General features: G+C 40.5%; 1 protein-coding gene across 8 annotated transcripts in view; it reads left to right on the top strand.

The window, feature by feature from the left end:
* kidins220a (kinase D-interacting substrate 220a) overlaps positions 1-21169 on the top strand; it is a 68028-nt gene extending 46859 nt beyond the window's left edge. For 2 of the 8 annotated variants that reach the window (XM_017475856.3, XM_053682671.1), the window contains exons 23-31: positions 3590-3768; positions 4405-4604; positions 4829-4945; positions 5206-5331; positions 9662-9691; positions 11849-11977; positions 14968-15066; positions 16234-16452; positions 19693-21169. In XM_017475856.3, the coding sequence (XP_017331345.1) occupies positions 3590-3768; positions 4405-4604; positions 4829-4945; positions 5206-5331; positions 9662-9691; positions 11849-11977; positions 14968-15066; positions 16234-16452; positions 19693-20580 (1987 nt within the window). In that variant the 3' untranslated portion in view covers positions 20581-21169. The other 6 variants (XM_017475861.3, XM_047157609.2, XM_017475863.3 and 3 more) reach the window with 6 other exon arrangements.
* Positions 21170-22475: the final 1306 nt, after the last annotated feature.

The raw sequence follows: 22475 nt of genomic DNA, 5'->3' as shown, positions 1-22475 counted from the left end.
ACATATCTGGAGTGAATAATTTAAGCTGGTCGTTACACAATCATCATTAGGCCATAAACCTTACAAGCAGCCATACAATTGTGGATTAGCCTTGTATGCATTTGATGTTCAAACAGTATATTATATGAAAGAGCTGTTATGTTAAGGAAGCATATGGCAAAATTGTATTATTCTCTCATTAGTTGGCAGTGTGAAGCGTCGTGTCGTCAAGTGTCGGTTTGGTATTCCCGAACACATGTATGTAACACGTACGAGTACAAGAAAAGGCAGAAAAAAATTCTGTGTACAAGAAGAAGAAAAAAAATCATTTGTTGCCTTTCAGTCAGGTTAAAGTCCATAGAGATCCTGTGCATTTTTAGAAAGGAATGGAGTGTGAATAAGATGATAGGCATTTCCCAAATATGGATTATATGAATATGTTCTTGCTGGAAAGTCTGGTGTGTATTTTGAGTATATTTAACTATGTGCCTAAAAAGAACTTCTTGAAAAAGATTGGTCACTGTGGAGCCATGCTAGTAGAGGAACATCAGCGCGTGCGTGCATGCGTGTGTGTGTGTGTGTGGGGCAATCTTGTGACAGAGGAAGTCTCTTGAGAAGCTCTCGTCACTGGCTCCTGTTTGTCTGTGAGTGAACATATATGCGCACACAGTCTCTCACACACACACCAAATAAACAATTCCAGCTGGATTTCAGGAGAAGCAATCCACTAGTTCTGCCTAATCCAGTGCGTGGGAAAAGCACCAGAACCCATTCCCTTACAGGCACCATGTGCTTCAGCTTCCACCTCCCCTTCACTGTGGTGCTGTACAAGTTTATTTGCAAACAAATTATACATGCGTGTATAGTGTGTGCTTGTGGGTCTCTGATAGAGATCACCCCGTCCTTCGGCCCTTCCTTTTATGTAGAGCCCATCTCCACCTCCACGTAATGTCATTGTGTAGAAGGTCAGCCGTCTGCTCACACGGCATCCACTGATGAGGCAGTGACCCTAAGGCCTGCTGTAGCACAGTGCAAGTCATTGTCCAGTGTATGTAATGTCTTTCTCCCACCCAGTGGATCATGCACACTGTCATACACATTCACTGCTGGAGAACACAGCTGTCGAAGGGTTCACTGTGCTCCAGAGACATCTGTATTTGAATTGGAGGTCAGAAGAAGAAGGAATTAGGTGTCAAATATACGGCCCACAGGCGTGGCCCAGCTAGATATAGGCTCTAATCTGGGGAAAAAAACCAAAACGACAATTTTTTTCTCTCTGTTATTTCCCTAAGAGGCAAAAAACTCAACTAGTGACAAAATGTGCTATTGATATAAAATTTGTACCGAGCTAAACATTTTGACACAGTAACCATGGTTCTTTCATGTTTTGTTCAAAAACAACTAATTTATGAACTCCTCTGCAATGGGGTATATATTTACATATGCAGCCACAATTTTGCATACTATATAGACCCCCCCCCCACCTCAATATTATGGGCTATTTTGTGTAGATTCATGATGATGATGATGATGATGATGATAAAAAGATTTTGACAAACCTGGATCAGAGTATATGTGTCAGCTGAATCTCTACAGTATTGCTAAGTAGAGACCAGGGTTCCCACGGGTCATGGGATTTCTGGAATGTCATGGAAATTTAATAAAGTCTATTCCAGTCATGGAAAGTCAGAGAATTTGATCATTTTGGGGTTGAAGTCGGGGAATATCAGGGAATTTTGTTTGTAAATTCCAAACCCAGAGAGACTATTTAAAAAACAACTAGCACATCAGCTACACCGAGTATAGCAGAGGATACACCTTTCAGTGAGAATTGTAGTAAAAACATTTTCCCACAGCAGGTATGGGACTCTTAGGGGACTCACTTACTCCATTAGCTAACACCAGGTGCTTAGAGTCCAGTGGCACCTTCAGCATGTCAGCTTGGCCACTGAGCTCCATTGTGCTCGCCTCAAATCGGATTACTTAACCCACTGCCATGAAAGCATGCTAAGTGGTGAGCTCAAACGCTACGTGGTAGAGTCCGGGCCCGTTACCAAAAAAAAATTTTTTTAAAACCTTGTGCTTCCCAACTAGCCAGTTAGTACATGGGAAATACCAATAGAGATAACCCTCACAGTACAGACAGACAGAACGATGCAGAGATAGAAGAAGAAAAATTGTGTGCACAAAATGTCTGCATTCATCAGTAGCAAATCTTGAGCTGCATCTGATATTAACTCCCATGCCAGGAAATGATTTATCACACACTGCCTGACATTGTGGTTTCTTGAGCTCAAGGCTACTTTCTGTAGAGACCGAAAGCACCACATATTAAAGCAATAAAAAAAAGAAGATTGATGCACCATCTTTATCAGCCAGTCTGAATCAATCTGTCCATGTTGACTTCTGAAGCATTCTGGATGCTTTTTAAAGCTGGTGAGAGTGAGAAAGTAGCGTTAAGGCCACAGTTTCCCGCTGTGTGATTTCAGCAGTCTTTTTTTACTTAGATTACTGCTTGTCACACTGTTCAGCATGATCCCAATAAAACCACGACTGAATTCTATAGCATGCTCTCCGCGTCAGATTATACGACGACCTGCGGATAAAGAAAATGACTACGTTTTGCTTACGTCGTCAATCAGCATGATTCAGGCTCACTCAGAAAACGGGGGTCACATGACCAGAAATATTTCAAAGTGAGCTTGAGGTAATACGGGTCATTTTTCACGATTGCCACTACTGTATTTGTAGCTGTCCCGTGAGTTTCACATCATCCTCTGCCGGATTTAGACGAGAATTGAAGCAGAGGTCACACTCTTGAGATTTTAATAAAATACTGACCCATGCATTTGGTTGGAAATACACCAAATCGAAAAATCCTACAGTGCACAGTGTGTAAGAATTTCCAATAACACTGGGAATAAGGACTGTGGGTTTTTTTTGTTTTTGAACATCAATTTTTAAAGCTTTATCAATGGAATTCAATTTATGCCAAAAGTATTGAACTTTGAACAAAAATATACAATGAGAAAGTTATAACCCTAACCCTATGGACATTACTTACTTACTTACTTACTTACTTACTTACTTAGTCAGTATATTAGTTGGTAATTAATATTTGAGGTTTGGGTAGTCTCCTACCACTATTTTTTTTTTCTTTTCGAGACAAGCTCTCAGGAGCGGGACGGAGCGGCGGCGTCATCAACGTCATCCTCCTGCTCAGCTAGACACTCGAGCGTTCGATCCAAATCTCACTAGCCAATGAGAGTAAACCGCCGTTAAGCCCGCCCACACGTGAGATCTGCGGCAGAATGGTGAACGTAAACCTGCGGAGCATGAACGAAAACTCTTACACGCATTTGTAAACCATGATTAGCGAAAACGAAGTTTAGAAAACTGTTAACAAAGAATGTTGTTTTATTTGAAGACCGTGTAAAATTTTTGCCACAAAGTTCATTGTTTTCAGTTTCCGAGTGCTTTTTCTTTTTCCTCATTGTGTATTTTTGTTCAATTCTTGAAAAGTTACAATACTTTTGGCACAAATTTAATTCCATATTGATCTAACTTCCACAAAAATCGCTGACTGAACCTTCCATTCATTTTGCTGCAGGATTTCCAAAAACATCCCCACCACCAAAGATGTGGAACCCCTGCTGGAAATCGACGGAGACATCCGCAGCTTTGAAGTGTTCCTGTCCTCCCGAACCCCCGTGCTCACGGTCCACGACGTGGAGATGTTCCTACCCTGCACCGTCAACTTGGACACCAAACTTCGAGAGATCATTGCAGGTTTACAGACACCACACTACCTGCTGCAACAAAACACCTACCTTCTAGAGCTGCTCAGGTTCTAGTTACGGTTTTAGACCAGAGAGATGGAGTTCCCTGTATTAACCATTAATAAGCTTCCGTGCTGTGTTTCAGAGTGGAGATCTCCTCTATGAGGTGTGTCAAGAGTTGTAAATGATTCCAGTATTTAGGCGAGAGAGAGAGAGGAACAAGGGTTCTTTTGTGCTTAGTTCAGGATGTGAAACATCATTCAAAATTACCTCCTTATTTTCAGAGTTACTCTGACTGCTTCTTTCCCCAAGAAGAAACGTATGATTACTGCACACGGGGAAAAAAATGTTGTCCGACTTTTTTGGCACGTTGTACTGGTAATCCGCTGAATCTTTTGGGAGGAGACTGTTTGGTCATCACTGTTTGTTGTTTTGAGAACCAGCCCACAGAGCCAGGGCTTTTTTCTCCTTTCTCACAGGACTTACTAAAAATGCTGCGCTTCATTTGGCTAAAGTTAACCATGAGTGGGAGTAAATGAATGCGTTTAAACACATGTCGAAATTATAATCTTCCATCAGAAATGATGTCTCGCACTCTCGCGCTCTCTCTCTCTCTCTCTCTCTCTCTCTCTCTCTCTCTCTCAAGATGTGCGTGATGCCCGGGAGCAGATGCACCTCGGAGGAGTGAGCTATCCCACAATGCCCCTGCAGGAGGCTCCGGCAAGGCCGCACTCAGTGTTTGGCCAGGGTCCTGCAGCCTGCTCGCCCACCGGTTCCTTTCCCGCACAGACTCACAGCAGCTACTTCAGTGGCCTTACTGGCCCACAACACCCCTTCTACAACCGGGTGAGACACACACACACACATACACAAACACTGCCTTGATGTGGTACACTGAATAATATGACCCACTGAATAGGCTGAAAAATGATTGTGGCCATGTTCTTTATTTTAGACGTTTTATTTATGTTAGACTTTTTTTTTTGCTTTTCTAGTATGTAGCCTATCCCATCCTGTCCTCATTTGTTCATGGTCTGAACCTTCTCCCTCTCTCTCCTCCACCTCCATAGCCTTATTTCCCTCCTCATGTTTATCACGTGCCCCGTCATTATCCCGGCAACCCCCTCCAAGCCCCCTCCCGCCCTTCCTCCAAACTGGCCTTCCATAAGGACCACAACTCAGGACTAGTAAGTACACAGTTAAGAACCACTGTATATGACTACATAAAACATGGTTTTGTTTTTTCAGGTCTGAGCACCATTTTTATTTCAATTCCTACGAACATGCATCCCATAACAGATTCTATGAAGGTAGAAATGTGACATAAAGATTTCATGAAGAAACGATTGCATAATTTTAATTCCTTTACTGTGTGTGTGTGTGTGTGTGTGTGTGTGTGTGTGTGTGTGTGTGTGTATTGTATATCTGTGTACTCCCACCATTCTAGAGATTTCTGTCTTGCTCTCCTGGTTCACTTTCACCCCTATTTTTACCCCATCATCTCTCTCTTCGTCAGGGTGTTATCAGAGAAGATGCCTTCGAAGGTTCCCCCTCCCTCACCTCCCCCTTTATGGTACCCATTAAGCGTTATTCTGTGTGTGTCTCTTTTATATGCATTATAGGCCAAAATTTGGAAGAAACACTAAATTTGCATTGAAAATTATTATTGAAGAAATGGAAATTTTGCACCTTTTAGAAAGTCAATTGCAGTGAAAACAGTGGCAAGACTTGTCTGCTGCAGAAACTACGGACTGTGTGGAGAGTGTAATTTAAGAATGTAAACAAACAGCCGCCCATGTATGAAACTGAAAATGCTGCTTTACTACACAACGCTCCACATCCAAACCATTGCCCTGTGAACTTCACCTCACAATTACAGTATAGGTCCTGGATTGTGATTCTCCTGATGTGAAATTGAATAATGAAGATGAGTCAAATGAAAGGCTTTTTTTTTTTTTTTTTAAACTTTGCATAGTTTATTGCAAATATGTGTAACAATAGTGTATACTTTTTCTGCATAACCTCCATTTTGTTCAACACAAATGTTCCAGCCCTTAATAGGTGTCCTAATACATCTAGAATTTTTTTTTTTACGCATTCAATTCTAATTCATGCTGCACTTTTAAAGTTTTCATTTGACTCACCCTCATACATACAGAGAGCACAAACAGGGTATGTTTGCCTTTACCCTTCTACACCTGTACAGTATACTGTAAATATGTACAGTTGAGGTCGTAAGTTTACATCCGCCTTGCAGAATCTGTAAAATGTTAATAATTGTGGGGGGGGAAAAGGACTCATTTAAAATTCACCTTTTGTTTATTTATTTAGTTCTGAATAAGATATTTCACATAACAGATGTTTACATCTAGTCCACAAGATACAATAATAACTGCATTTACCCAAATGAACCAGTTCAAAAGTTTACATACGCTCGATTCTTAATACTGTGTGTCGTTACTTGGATGATCAGAGACTGTTTTTATGTTTTGTGATAGTTGTTCATGAGTCCCTTGTTTGTCCTGAGCAGTTAAACTGCCCACTGTTCATCAGAAAAATCCTCCAGGTCCTGCAACATTCTTTACTTTTCCAGCATCTTCTGCTTATTTGACCCATTTCCAATACCGGCTACATGATGTAGAGATCCATCTTTTCACACTGAGGACGACTGAGGGACTCGTACACAACTATTACAAAAACATTCACTGATGCTCAAGAAAGCAACATGATACATTAAGAGACAGGGGGTGTAAACTTTTGAACAGGATGATCGGTATAAAATGTTATTTTAAAAAATATTATCGTTGATCATCCAGGTAACAACACACAGTATTAAGACTTGAGCGTATGTAAACTTTTGAACTGATTAACATTTTGCAGATTCTGTAAGGCGTACAGATCTCTGGCCTAGTCAAAGCCCGGATTTGAATCCCATTGAAATCTTGTAAGGGGATTTGAAACAGGCCGCACATAAAAGAAACCCCTCACACATCTTGCAATTAAAAGAATATTGCATGGAAGAGTGGTCAAACCTTCCTGGTGGACAATTATGCAAAACGCCTACAAGAAGTTATTTCTGCCTTCTATTTCTGGGGGCCATACTAGCTTCTGAGTCCAAGGATGTACTTACTTTTTTCCACAGAAGAATAGCACATCTATCGATCTTTCTGTTGAAACATGATTGAAAAAGCTAATTTTCCTTGTTGTTTTGCTCAAATATATCAACTTTATTAATAGGCACTGTTTCAAAGATGATCAAATGTTTGCTTGTCCATACACGTAAAAAAAAAAGCAACAATTTCCATGGGGGTGTATTTATTTTTTAACATGACTGTATGTAAACGTATGACCTCAACTCTATAAACCCACTATCCAGTGTCAAATACAAAAGGACGGGTTCCTTTCTGAATCTGTTTCCTCTCAAGCTTTCTTCTTCTCAGCGAGTTTTTCCTTGCCCCTGTGGCCACTTAGGGATATAAAATACATTAAAAATTTCCATAACGCTGCTTTGTGACTTGTCTGTGACTTGACGGTGTCTGTGGTTTAAAGGTGCTTTATAATTCAAATTGAATTGAATATGTAGGTAGCTTATGAGAATTTAGCAATATCGATCACGATCTGGCGGTGCATCTTCAGAAGCTTAGAGAGGCGTGTTTAAAGTACCTTTGCAATCAAGACAGCTACGGCATATCAAATTAGCTCATGACCTTCGAGAACAAAACAGAACCTTCAGGTATAGCTCTATTAAAAATAAAAGCTACAAAAAGGACAATTTCCTAAATATGCATAAATTTCGTACAGATTCAGATTTTGCATTTAAAACTAGTTTTAGTAGTATTCACTTATTTGTCACATTCAGAGGCTCCAGCTGAGTCAGGTGTAAATTATAATATAGGAGATTATTGAATAAATCATTGTAAATTGCTACACAATGGCGAATGTAACGAACATGAACTGTTATCAATAAAGCTTTTCCATGTATGAAATGTTACAGTACATCCCAACAACATGCTGGTATATTTTGGAAACACTAAGTAGATTAAGTAGATATTAGTACATGTGTTGTGTTGCTTTGTTGGCGAATTGTCCTTTTTGACATTAGGACACGCTTGCTTCCATACTTTTGGTCTGTAGTGTACGTGAAAGGGAATCGTGTCTGTTTGCTCCTGCATCATGACTCTGACTTGCTTTTCCACACGCACACTTCATGCAAGAGGCCATGCGAACGGCTTTTATGCACGTCTGTATGTCCGTATTCATGTTTTGATCATTCTCTTCTGTACTGTTCAGCCTGAGTCCTGTGTTCAAGGCTGTGTAGGTTTATTAGCCTGGTTACCTGAATGAAAGTGTCCTCTGCTGGCAGTCCTCGTGCTGTGGCATCATGACTTTTGTTGCACTTTTAAGCTGGAGCTAGCCGCAGTTACGTCACCTCGAGTCTCCTCGCACATCTGTTCTGCCTCAGTGATCACTTCCTACTTCTGTATGCCATTTTGCATAGTTTTTATTCGTTTCTTCTTGCGTTCTCTCCTTTTTTTTGCTGACTCTCTGTCTTTTACGCATGTAATCAGTATTCAAGTGTACAATCAGAGCTGTATGTTCAGTGAGAAAGCATGTCCAGCTGCAAGTACACCCACTTTTTTTTTTTCTTTTTTTTTTTTTGTAGCCCACTTTATCTCAGCCATCACACTAGGGTTCTAAAATACAGCGCCTGCTTCTCCGAGTGAGAAGGGGGCACACTTCAGCATGCTCTCTATCTCTCTATCTATCTATCTATCTATCTATCTATCTGTCTATACCTACATATATGTATGAATTTTACGAATGCTCTTAGCTTTGACTGTTCATGTAGTGAATTTGCTTAACTGAATCACTGTAATGAAGACTCTTTGCAGGTGGGTTGCTGTGGAAGAGCCGATTTGGATAATTGTGTTTAATGATATGTGTGCACATGGGGATGGATGTTAGATATTGCCCAGCTATTCTCCCTTTACAACAAAGGACGTGTTTACTGCCAGATATGAAGCTGGAGAACGTTTACTTTTAAAGCTTAATGTTAAACAACATATATTGGGGGGATAAAAACCCTATACGCTATATGTGTGTGTGTATATGTATGTATGTGTATATATATATATATATATATATATATATATATATATATATATATATATATATATATATATATATATATATATATATATATATATATATATATATATATATATATGTATGTATGTATGTATGTATGTGTGTGTGTGTGTGTGTGTGTGTGTGTATATATATATATATATATATATATATATATATATATATATATATATATATATATATATATATATATATATTTAACATTTTAAAAAGTACTAGTCCTTAAGGCTCCACTGTAGCCTATCACGTCTATGTGATTTCTCATGTCATTAAAACTGTTAATAGCATACTTTTGAGACTCTGGTCTTAAGAACAAAATGTTTATTGAAATCTTAATGTGATAGTGTGAGGAGATCTTCATAAAAATTGTGATTACAATGATCCTTTAGGCATTCGCTTTAGAGATTTCTACATTAGAGCTATTTTCTAAGGAAACATTTGCAATGACATTGTGAAACACAGTTTATTTAAAGTTAACATCTGCCATCTAACATCATGTTGTTATTAAGAAATTGTGGGCTGTCTTGTCAATTTTATGCCAAATTGCAGTAGTTAATAAAAAAACTGGTATACAACACTACAAGTAAATGTTTTATTTCCACTCAGCCTCTTCGAAGAATTATGGTACAAGGTTAATTTCCATTCCTGAATCCTCCTCTGACCTTGATGATGATTTAAAGCATGTGTCTTAATATAACCACTCTTCTCTCCTGCTTTCTCTTCTCTCCTGTCATATCCTCTCCTCTTCTGGACAGACACAGTCTCAGCCTCCCAGAGTAAAGCAGGTACAGGCTCCTACACATGAGACTTTCCCTCATTTTTCTTTAATCTGTATCATTCTTTTGCTTTGGTATGCCTCATGTAGTACCTGGAATACCATTCCTGATATTGTGGATTTATGGTATTGTATGATTCTTACTCTACTACGGCTAGATTGAAGAGATTGACAGTTGCAAAAAATAAAAAGATGCATTTACTGGGCCCCCAGGTCTGGGGTCATGACAAAAATGAAAGAAAAATTCTTTCTAAGTGTTTGCCAATGTTGTTCACTAGAACCTTTTATGAACTGCCTAGAAAAAGGCCACAGTTCCTAGTTGCAGCTGGACACTGAGCTTTCACTTCTCACACCAATGACCTTTAACATAAATCTTATTCCTCATTCAGGCTTGCTGGGACATTTCTAGTTACCATCCCTAGATAACCAGCTTTCACGATCTGTTCCCAGAACAATGCCTGTGGCCTGGCTTTTCAGTCATTTTCAAGGTGCACGAGCAGCTCTTCTGGTTTCATTTTTTTGTCTTAAAATGATCCAGATTTCCCATGATATTTATTTAGGAGTGAAAAGAAATAAAACTTTTAGACTACTTGGGTCAAAGGACAGGCTCAGTGTAATTCAGAAAAAAAATTGACTGGCTATGTCTATTCAAATGTTACTACTGCTGATAAATACATTTATACATGATAGTATAAAGGATAAAATGTTCTATTGTTTATATTGAAGTCCAGAACTCTGGGTTTTATACATGTGATGGTAAATCCTCTCAGGACCAGTTTTCTTGCCAATATCTTTTTTTTTTTCTTTTCTTTTCCTTTCTCCTTTTTCTAAATGTGCTTACTCTGGACAAAAAGACTAACGCTTCAGAGTGCTGTTGGTGAACGTAACTGATGTAAAACAAACAAACAAAAAAAAATCGCCTGTTTCGTGATTAATCATTCATGGAATGTCTTGCATTATCAGCAACAACACATTAAATGCTCTTGGCATCTCTCATCTCTTTGGCTACCCGAGACAGCGAGTGCGTATAGGAAGACGAAGCCGGTTTGATCTAGCTGATGATTCTGGCACCAGACTTAACTGTACAGAGGCCATTAAGAATATATAGTTAGTGGGCCCAACTGAAGCTGAAATGAAATTTGGCATGGTACTAAACGAAACACTTTCATCATTATGTAACTTTTAATTTGTTTAATTCTCAGTAGAGAAGCCTTGCAATATTCTTTTAGAAGTTTCTCAAGATTTACTTTGAGGTCTTATTAGAGCTGTAGATTCGATCAGGGAGTGTGATGCTATACGAGTGCTGTCAGTAATATCAGTCTTCATAGAGGAGTTTCAGATTAGCACTTGTACAGATGTGGTAGCGTCTGATCTCTGAATGCAGCCATCGCACGAGTTACTTTTCCGTCAAATGTGACTATTTGTCAGATACTGGCTTGACAGGTTTGAAATGGGCTCTAAGGTGGATTTGCCAATTTGACACAACAAACCTGTATATTAGGCTGAATAGACACTCCTGCGTTTGACACTGAGACGTTAGATACAACATTTAGATAGTCCCTGTCAATGAAGGGGAAGCTTAAAGAGATGATCGCAATTTGGACTGATGCCTATAAACATCAGCTTTATTTGGTCAGCATGTCACCGTTTTTTTTATGAGATGCACTCATCTTTGAGCATTTGATTTGATTCATGATGACTTATATTGATGCCATAAATACCTGCTTCTCCATAAGGAACTGCAGTGTCGGCATTCATTCCAACCCTACATGCATCCACCTGATTCCGCTAATGAGCACTCAAACACAGAAGTTAATTAGGTGGAGTGGTGTATCGTTGGAACAGACAGACATCGTGTCTCTCGATGTAGCCAGTTGAGCATGTGGGCCGTAAATACACAAGCATTCGCTTTATCATTCAAGTATCATTCTTCACTCTTCACTTGTTTGCTCACTGGTGAGTTTTATTGTTATTTAACTAGTTTTCTCACTGCTTTGGCCTGATCAACGGACATGGCTTCATACACTGTACCTGCTGCTACTCTGTATCCTTCACCACTGGTGCACTGCATATGCTACCACCCGTTCTCAGAGATAGTAATGCATGGATGCATGAATAAATAGTGATAATGGGGGATATGTAAATAACTGACTGTGTGTGTGTGTAGGGCTCCGATTCTGCAGTACTCCCTGGGCTCCTTAGTTCTCTTAGCACTGATGGTGTATGCGAAAGACTGCGCCAAATCGAAGGCCTGGACTCTAGCATGATGGAGCAATACATCACCACTATCAAAAAGGTATCATTTGATCACAAAACACACATCAGAATTTCTTAATTAAATCAGAATATTCATCTTTTGTTCAAAGTTTCTAATCTGGAACCATCCTACGCCTTTCTACTGTAAAATATCCAGTTTCCGGAATGCAAAGTTGGTTACGGCACTAAATTTCTACTGGTCTGGGACCAAGAACCAGTGATGTCAGGAACTTGGAGCATGGTATCATTTTCTCACCATGACAACTCCTCATTAAAATAAGATGTGAACGTTGCAGGTACTTCTGAAGATAATGTAGTCCAAGGAGGAAACGATCGTAATGAACTAAATAGGAGCTACCTTACTGATACCAGGATTAATGCTATGCTTCATTTGAGCTGCTACACACTCAAATTATACCGCTAAAAGTAACATGTCATGCTTTTGTAAATCATGCTGCGTGTAAAAGGATTTGACTTTCTCAAATGCAGAGACAAAATGGGAAAAACCCTCCACAGTTTTTATTTAGAAGCTGTGCGTTAGGAAACTCCCACATATCATTACGTAACAGTTCAGCCAGTGGAAATGTGGGCCAGTTCTTTAAAATGACTCTGAATATGTACCTTCTCCGTGAAAAAAGGCATGTGAGAGGTTTTAACATTTCTTTAATTGACAAATACATTTCTCACATTTACTGTGAAAACAGACCACTGATATTTGTGGATATGGATCATAATCAGGGAAAAAACCAAAACATGGTGCTTTCACCCACCCCCATTACATCATCACCTTATAACACTTATTTTCTTCAAGAGAGAGAAAACAGGACAGGCTGGTGAGCAAACACTAAATGTTTATTGTTTATAGTTTACATGATAACGGGAATGAATTTGTCCCAATGATGTTACATACTATTAAATATAACTATTAATAATTAAAATGGCGGATGTAATTCCTTAATAAATTAAAATTGTAGTCAGTAGCAAATCTGTGTGGTATAAGCGAAATAACACACTTCAGGCTCTGCCGTTATACGGGGAGTAATCCACTTCAAGGTGAATTATTCCTCCACTTTGTGTCAGGGCGTATCACACCACCTCAGCATGGAAAACTGTCCTATAACAGTACGCTCCGTAGTGTGTTATTCCTTAATTATTTGGTCAGGACCAGCTTTATCCTCTATATCGGTGTATACAGATTTTACAGTATCTCACAAAAGTGAGTACACCCCTCACATTTTTGTAAATATTTGATTATATCTTTTCATGTGACAACACTGAAGAAATGACACTTTGCTACAATGTAAAGTAGTGAGTGTACAGCTTCTATAACAGTGTAAATTTGCTGTCCCCTCAAAATAACTCAACACACAGCCATTAATGTCTAAACCGCTGGCAACAAAAGTGAGTACACCCCTAAGTGAAAATGTCCAAATTGGGCCCAAAGTGTCAATATTTTGTGTGGCCACCATTATTTTCCAGCGCTGCCTTAACCCTCTTGGGCATGGAGTTCACCAGAGCTTCACAGGTTGCCACTGGAGTCCTCTTCCACTCCTTCATGACGACATCACAGAGCTCGTGGATGTTAGAGACCTTGTGCTCGTCCACCTTCCGTTTGAGGATGCCCCACAGATGCTCAATAGGGTTTAGGTCTGGAGACATGCTTGGCCGGTCCATCACCTTCACCCTCAGCTTCTTTAGCAAGGCAGTAGTCGTCTTGGAGGTGTGTTTGGGGTCGTTATCATGCTGGTATACTGCATACTGATCATGCTCTGCTTCAGTATGTCACAGTACATGTTGGCATTCATGGTTCCCTCAATGAACTGTAGCTCCCCAGTGCCGGCAGCACTCATGCAGCCCCAGACCATGACATTCCCACCACCATGCTTGACTGTAGGCAAGATACATTTGTCTTTGTACTCCTCACCTGGTTGCCGCCACACACGCTTGACACCATCTGAACCAAATAAGTTTATCTTGGTCTCATCAGACCACAGGACATGATTCCAGTAATTTTGTGGGCTTTCTTGTGCATCATCTTTAGAAGAGGCATCCTTCTGGGACGACAGCCATGCAGACCAATCTGATGCAGTGTGCGGCGTATGGTCTGAGCACTGACAGGCTGACCCCCCACCCCTTCAACCTCTGCAGCAATGCTGGCAGCACTCATACGTCTATTTCCCAAACACAACCTCTGGATATGACGCTGAGCACGTGCACTCAACTTCTTTGGTCGACCATGGTGTGGCCTATTCTGAGTGGAACCTGTCCTGTTAAACTACTGTATGGTCTTGGCCACCGTGCTGCAGCTCAGTGTCAGGGTCTTGACAATCTTCTTATAGCCTAGGCCATCTTTATGTAGAGCAACAATTCTTATTTTCAGGTCCTCAGAGAGTTCTTTGCCATGAGGTGCCATGTTGAACTTCCAGTGACCAGTATGAGGGAGTGTGAGAGCGATGACACCAAATTTAACACACCTGCTCCCCATTCGCACCTGAGACCTTGTAACACTAACAAGTCACATGACACCGGGGAGAGAGGGGTGTACTCACTTTTGTTGCCAGCGGTTTAGACATTAATGGCTGTGTGTTGAGTTATTTTGAGGGGACAGCAAATTTACACTGTTACACAAGCTGTACACTCACTACTTTACATTGTAGCAAAGTGTCATTTCTTCAGTGTTGTCACATGAAAAGGTATAATGAAATATTTACAAAAATGTGAGGGGTGTACTCACTTTTGTGAGATACTGTATATGCTTGTTTTCCTGCGATCACCATCTGAGAGTTGGCACTGACATGACTAATGCCTTCAGACCTTCATTATCCAACCTAACAGCTGTGCAGCAACAACTACTGAAAGATCTCTTGTAGTACAGACGTGAGCACTCAGGCCTCCAGAATGCGCTAGTGTGCACCAAACACAAGCTTGCCTCTTGTTTTCCCAAAGACCATGCAGGTCCAAATAAATCAAACGGGATAGAAGAGCTTCATAATCAGAGAAAGGTTAAAATGTGAATGTTTGCAATTCCAGGCGAATGTGAACGGTCGTGTCCTGTGCCAGTGTCAGCTGGAGGAGCTCAAGAAGGAGATGAACATGAATTTTGGGGACTGGCATCTCTTCAAAGCAATGGTAAGGTATTAACAGGTTTGTTGTTTACTCCATCAGGATGATAGAAAAGCAAAGTTTTCTCTCTGATTCCTCATATTACCGCTTCTGACTTTTCCCCACTCTGGCTGCCCGATGTGGGCTTTTTAAGCAATTCGTCTTTCGATAAAACATCCGGCACAGGGCTGCAACCAGGAAAACATGTAGTGTGTGTTGATCAGATCTCCATTTGTGCTACCACAAACGAATGTTGTGTTGCCAACAAGCAGGCAGCCATCTGGTCCAAGATGGCAGCTCTCAGAATGAACGAAGGTTATTGTCAGTGGGAGCTCAGCATCCACTCAAAGATCTGAATAGCTTGACTTTTACAAGAAAGTAGCATTTATCAAGCTCAAAATCATGCCTGTGGGAAATAGGAAGCACACAGGACAGCAGTGGAAGCCTTGCATTTTCTAGACAGATATACGGACACGCTGAATGACAACATTCACTGGCCATTAATCTGAACCTCTTCATTGATAACCTTCCTTCATTGTGCTATAATGCAATATGTCTTTAAACGGCACTGTTGTATTCTTGATACTGACTGGTTAGAAAGTGTTGATTTAAGTTTTCAGTGAGGAGTCAGAGGTAAGGCGGATCCATTAAGTTTCCTGAGGACTTTGCAGGAGGACTTTGCACTTTCTTGATAGCATGATGGGCTGCGATTTTTATCTTGTTAAAAGAGAGAGAGAAAAAAGAGGCCGATGAGGGAACAACTGTTTATAGCTCTATAGCTGTTATAATGTGATAACTTTTGTGGATGTTCCACAACATTAAATATGACTATAAATAGATAAAACTGTGATGCGTCATTCTTTCATTTTAAACACATGCTTGCAGTTTAGGATGTTCTGTTATTGGAAAATAATCAACTTCCTGGTGGAAAGGGCCCTCCACTTTATGTTGGGTTGCATCACACCACGCCACTGTTGATCATTTTCGTATAACAGTATGACATATTACAGCCTGTCTACACCCATAGGAACAAGCTTTGTGAAATCAGACACCTGATTCAACTTAACCAAATCCAGTGATGAAGCACCCAACGTTCTCTAGCCGTCAGATAATCTGCCCACTGCCATGTTTTCTTTAACTAAGGCCCAGGTGAATGAGTGTGGTCTTTTCTGTTACTGTGGCCCTGTTCCCCAGGTGCTGGAGCAGCGGCAGGTGGAAAGCCAGCTGCTGCAGGAGGAATGTGTAATGGTTAGTGAGCAGGGAGGCAGTGGATTGGTTCAGCCTGAACCTCCTCCTGTCTGTTCTACAGCAGCCCCCCAAAGCAATCTTCAATACAGCCTGAACCTCAGCTTTGAGGAGCTCAGCACTGCCGGACTGGAGGAGCCCGCCAGACTCCCCATCAACCACTGGATGGTGGGTGCAAAGTTACAGCCTCTATTCTGATCAATTCAACAATCACATGGTATCCATTCATTCATTTAATCTTTACTTCACATCAGAGGTCACCAACCCTCTTCCTTCAGATCCATCTTCCTGCAGGTTTCATCTCCAACCAAAATCTAACACACTTGATTTAGTTGATTAAGAACTTCTTAAGGCGATGATTAGATGGTCTGATGGGCATGATTATGGTTAAAGCTAAAGTCTTCAGGATGGTAGATCTCCAGGAACAGGGCTGGTGACCACTGCTTTACATCCAAACTAGCAGGTGACAAGTCACTCATATTGTATTTCTTGTGGGTATGTAGCGACTGCTATTGTTGTTGCTTATAAACGTGCACTGTTCAACTATTTATTTTTTGGTTCTGATGAGAAACTAAAAAGTAGCCAAAATGTATTGCTTATAGCCCACAATACAAATACAGATGAGCAGAACAAGCTAAGTATATTAGCTACATACACTCGCCAAAGGCATCAACATCTCTGCTGCTTCCATCCAAGCTTTTTTTCTTTTCTTCTCTTATACACATTTATAGAGAGGTCGTATATGACAGGATAAGATGAAACTACGGTTCTAAGTTTTTCTTCCATTTTGTGCATCAAGCAGTAAGTGGGAACTAATCGGAGGCAGGAACTGAAGTTGTAGATGGGGAATTGAACAAAAAAGAAGTTGAACCACACGCGCCATGGGTTTGGTCCGAGGAATCATTCGAGACGGTGGTTTGGATTTGTCGCTTTAATGTCGTATGCTTAATATACATAGAACTGATTAATTCTCGACTCAAATGTCGCTTGTTGTGCTGTCACTGAACACTTTGTGCTGTCACTGTCGCTCTTTAATGTGAATGTAGGGTTAGAAAGTCTTAACAACTTTAAATGTGCTGTACAGTGTGACTGACTAAACAGTTATTAACACAAAAGGAATGTGATCCACTCTTTGTCTCCTTGTTATATTTGTTAACACATGCATAACGAGTGTTCATAAATGGATTTCATTATAGGCCAAGGAAAAATGCCCAACGAATGGTCTGTCATAAACAGATTACTCAAGAAAGAGGCCAAAAGAGGTTGATGCAAGCTACATCATTCTGAAGTGCAAGTTTCTGGTACAGTCAGTCAGCTGACATCTTGAGAACAAAGGTGCTAGCATTGTCAGTCACACACTCTTGGTTTTAAAGAGGCATGGCAGGCTTTTTGGCTTCATCTATAAGATAGGTGTACCTTATCCATCCAAGTGAGGCCTGACTCTCCACATAACACCATGTTTATATATAGGTAAGTATTTAGACAGAGTCGCTGCACAAATACATGTCTATAATCCTAAACACATGCTCAGTCAGAATCTATTAATATATAGCTTGGATTCACTGGCCGTGCTGCCCTATAGTTATAAATACACAAACACACGGCCTTTGCAACTCTGTGCATACACACTTTCAGAGAAACGTACTTTTTCAACACGGCAGCTTTCTTGTCTAACAAAGAAGCATACGCTGGCTTCTGCTTTTTAGTAGTCTATCAGTAGAATGGAAATAGCCTGTGGTTTACTGGGTGACAAACGGAGTGTTCTCTGACCTGAATGAGCAGAGGAAGTGAAGAGCTGGACTGCCTCACAAAACACACACACGCACACATTTAATGCAGGGCTGCATGTGCAAGGCCGTTCCTGCCACATAGAATAGGCTACTTCTACTCTCTCTGCTCACGCACAAAGTCGTCACTCCACATTTACCAAGCACATCTCGCTGCAGTGTATAGAACTGTTGATATTACAGTGCCTTGCCCCTTGAACTGTTCCACATTTTGTAGTGTTACAACCTGGAAATGAAATGGATTTAATTGGTATTATGTCATTTAATCTGCACAAAACAGCCCATAAGATTGAAGTGTGGGGGGGTGGGAATAAATATCATTTGCAAAATTATAATGGGATTGATTTTTCACAACAGAAATTCTGAAATGAAACCCCTAAAGCAGTTGCCATCAGAAGCCACATAATTAGTTGAATGGAGTCCAAATGTGTGCAAATTAAAATATCACATGACCTCAACATAAATTCATGTGTTCCTGGAAGGCCCAAGAGATTATTAGAGAACATGCCTAAGCATCAAGAACACCATGGAGCTATCAAAACCAGTCCAGGACAAAGTTCTGTAAAAGTATTACTCGGGGTTCGGTTATAAAAAAACAAACAAACAAACAAAACAAAAAATGATCCCAAACTTTGAACATCCCGCTGAACACCATTAAATCCATTCTTAAAAGATTTTTGGAGGCCGTCCACCAAAGGACAGTGACCAGGTAAGCATTAGTCAGAAAAGCAACCTAGAGGCTAAGGGTAACTCTCAGCATGATGCTCCCACCATCATGCTTCACTGTGTAGATGGTGTTCTTAGGCTGGTTTTTCTTTTTTCTTTTATTCCATTAGACCAGAGAAACTTTTTTCCCCCCAAATTTGCAGTGTCTAACATGTCTTTTGACAAATGAGATTTCGTACGGCTATTGTTGTCCTGTGAACTTCTTTTCCCATCTGAACCGTGGATCTCTTCAGCTCCTTCAGAGTTACCTTTGGCCTCATGGTTTAAGGAGTTAGTCAGTGAGACATAGAAAGCTGAGGAACATGTTAAAAATAAAATAAATGAACAGCTTTCCGTACAGTAGAAAGATATATTTTTAAAAACACCCCACCTATGGTTCAAACATGTGGGAAACGGTCACATTTTGGTAGAATGCTTTTGTGAATTCCTGTCTAATGTACTTGTACGTTACACTCTACAGAAAGCATACAGAACTCAAATGACGTCATACTGTATTGCTCCATTGTTGGAAAGTTGGATGAAACTACATAAGAACAGCTTCAGTATGGTGTGCTCTCATGTTCGTTTCCTGCATAGTTTTCTCTCAACATACCTCATTAAGGACTTAATAATTAGCTGATTGGTTGCATTGAGCTTGTCTACAGTAGGGAAATCTTCCAGATGTGCTGGACAGGGGTTCCAGAGGACTGGAGTTCAGAACCTCTGATGTAATATAGTACACTGATTGAGTTTAATATTACCAGAATAAGTAAGTTTAGATTATTTTAGTTTACTCGTCATTTTTCAGAAAATTGAATGCTAATCGCATGTATGCTACAGATGTAGTGGATGGAGATTAGGTAGAAAAATGCTGAAATATTTCTTTACAATGTTCACGAACCCTTGGTTTGTCCAGGTTGTGAATCACAGGACTGCCAGCATGTCCAGTCTGAATTCTCAGGAGTCATCCAATGACATCAGTAAGTTGACTGACCGGCAGCAAGCAGAGTACCGCAGTGCCTACCAGGACTACATCTCTCACATGGCCCAGCTGGAGGCAGGTGGCTCTGGGGCCGAGAGATCAGACGACAAAGCAAAGGATGGCGAGCAGGAAGGCCGCAAACCCTTCAAGAGAAACTCTAAAGCAGGAGAGAGTGTGATGGACTACTCCACTACCCAGGACTCTGGTCTTCTCCATCCAATCACGGAGGAGGATGAGAAACCAGAGCGTAAACCCTCTGTGAGCCGCACCAAGGGACCGGGGCCACGCTACCAGAGTGTACCCAATCAAGAGGATGAGGAGGAGTGTGTGCTCGAGGAAAATGATGCCACACCCCTCCTCTGGGAAGCGCAGCAAGAGGAAGTGCAGGCAAAGAGCTTTATCTCTGCCGGGATGGACAAAAAAGAGTCGTCTGACTCGGGCATGAGGTCGAGCGGCAGCTCCTCTAATCATTCACTACAGGACGAGGAGAGTGAGGATGAGAAGTCGAAAGAGGAAGACCTTGTGACCACAATACGCATGTCCATCTGCTCAGAAGCTCTATCTGAGGCCAGCAGCCCCGAAGAGAACTGGGACACCTCACAAACACACATGCAGGCCGTCACCAACCTGAACCAGGCAGCCAGCAACAACTCGCCCCTCAACAACAACAATAACGGTGACGAGCGCAGCCTCGTCATCTCTCCGGGATCGAGCACTGGCACTAGAGCCCTGCTCAACCACAACCTTCTCTCTGTGCGAATGAAGAAGAGCACGAACACTACGCAGGAGGAGGGCAATGAAGAACGAGAGAGTGTGCTATAAAGAGCAGGATTTTTTTTTATTTTTTTTTATTTTTTATAAATAAACTGAATTAAATATAGTACAAAGAAAGAATTTGTCCTGCTACGCTCAGTATCATGATAAATGTGCAATTGTGCAGAGTGGAAGTGTTGAGTTACTAATTCTGTGTATTTAATGGAAGATGTTCAGGTAAATACAGCCATCTGTGGTCAATAGGGTGCTAGAAAACAATGCAATCATCAAATAATTTAGTATTGTAACTATTGTAGGCTGTATTGCAGCTAGGATCATGATCCATTACGTGTGGAATTATGTGTAATTTACATTAGGTCAATGGATAGTTAACTGTTATAATAGTGAAGAGAAAAATGCTTGTCTTATGTGTAAACCGACCTCACAAAAAATGGATCATTCAGTGCACTGAATGCTTTATGTTTATTATTTATGAATCAGTTGTGAAACTGTTCTTGCATATTAGTGTTTGCTAGTGAATATAAAAAAAAAGGCTTCTGTGAAAATCTTAAGTGCTGTATAAGTATGATGAGTAGTTGACATTTCCTCAAAATGCATGATCATGTTTCAGGAAGTAATAAACACTGCATTTCAAACACTCGTGTTCTCGGTCTTTCATGCTATTCAAGTGCACACAGCATTGCGCAGTGTGTGTGTGTGTGTGTGTGTGTGTGTGTGTGTGTGTGTGTGTGTGTGTGTGTGTGTGTGTACTTTTAATTACAGAAACCAAGAGCAAATTGTCATGTGCACACAGTTCACCCTGTTAAATCTGGAAAGTGTTTATGGTGGGTTTACAGAAATGGTGTGATATCACGATGGTTAATCTTTTCCCTTTCTTTTAATAATTAAACTGACTAAACAGCATCCTAACTTACTTGAAACGGTGTTGTCTCATCTGCATTGTCCAGTCATTAATTCTCATATCTTCTTCTTTGTACTATCCTTTCCTGTCTTCTGTAATTATGTTAGACATACCATTAATGTTGTTTATTATTATTATTATTATTAGTAGGAGTAGTAGTATCATGCGTACATAAGTGTAAGTTTTGTGTGTTGTATTTTCAACCATAGTGCAATAGACTATCTGGATATAACTTGTGTTGAACCATGTGTTAATACCAAAAAAAATAAAAATTCGAATAACCTACCGTGTATTTAATTTCAGCTTGTCTAATTTGGAGCACAGATTTTAATCATTGCAGGAACAGGTGTTTAAATAGAGTGGGTCACTGAACGCACATGAGCTCGAGTCCAGTTGCATTTTCTTCTATTAGTACATGGGTATATGTGGTGAATTTGCCGGTAGGTGGCGCACTCTTCATCAATTCAACCAGTCTCTAGTGTACGTTTCAGTTGTGCTTAAAGAAAGAGGCAACGAGCGCTGGTTCGAGTATACTCCCATTATAACGACTTGTACTCAGACTGGTTAAGCACGAGCGCAATCGAGCAGTCCTGGTAACGAGCTCGAGCGCTCTTTCGCATCCTCTAGACCCTTTCATTTTAAGGAGGCGCTCTATTTTTGGCTCTCGGATTCTGGTTTATTCAGCCTAGAAATGTACATTACACATTCAATCCTATTAATAACAATAGAAGTTTTGGGTTTGAAGTTGGGATAGACATTTGTAACCTTAGTGTTTATGGTTGAGAAGGTCCTGGAATGTGTTAAATGCCTTGTGAGTCTATTAATTCATTTTTAAAAAAGAAGCAATGTGTGCTTGACGGATAATAACAGCACCAGTCTGGAAAGGCTTAACCGCAGAACTAATGAGAAGATCAGTCTTTGAACCCGAGTCTAAGCTGCATCCTAAACAATATCTACAACACACCACCATAGACAGACATTGAACCCTGCGTACTGTTCAGTGTGATATCTCCAACACTGCGTACTAACATATTGAATAACC

This window comes from Ictalurus punctatus, chromosome 9, assembly GCF_001660625.3.
Source record: "Ictalurus punctatus breed USDA103 chromosome 9, Coco_2.0, whole genome shotgun sequence".
NCBI lineage: Eukaryota > Metazoa > Chordata > Actinopteri > Siluriformes > Ictaluridae > Ictalurus > Ictalurus punctatus.
The sequence above is the reverse complement of the archived record's forward strand: the minus strand, read 5'-3'. Positions and strand labels throughout refer to the sequence as shown.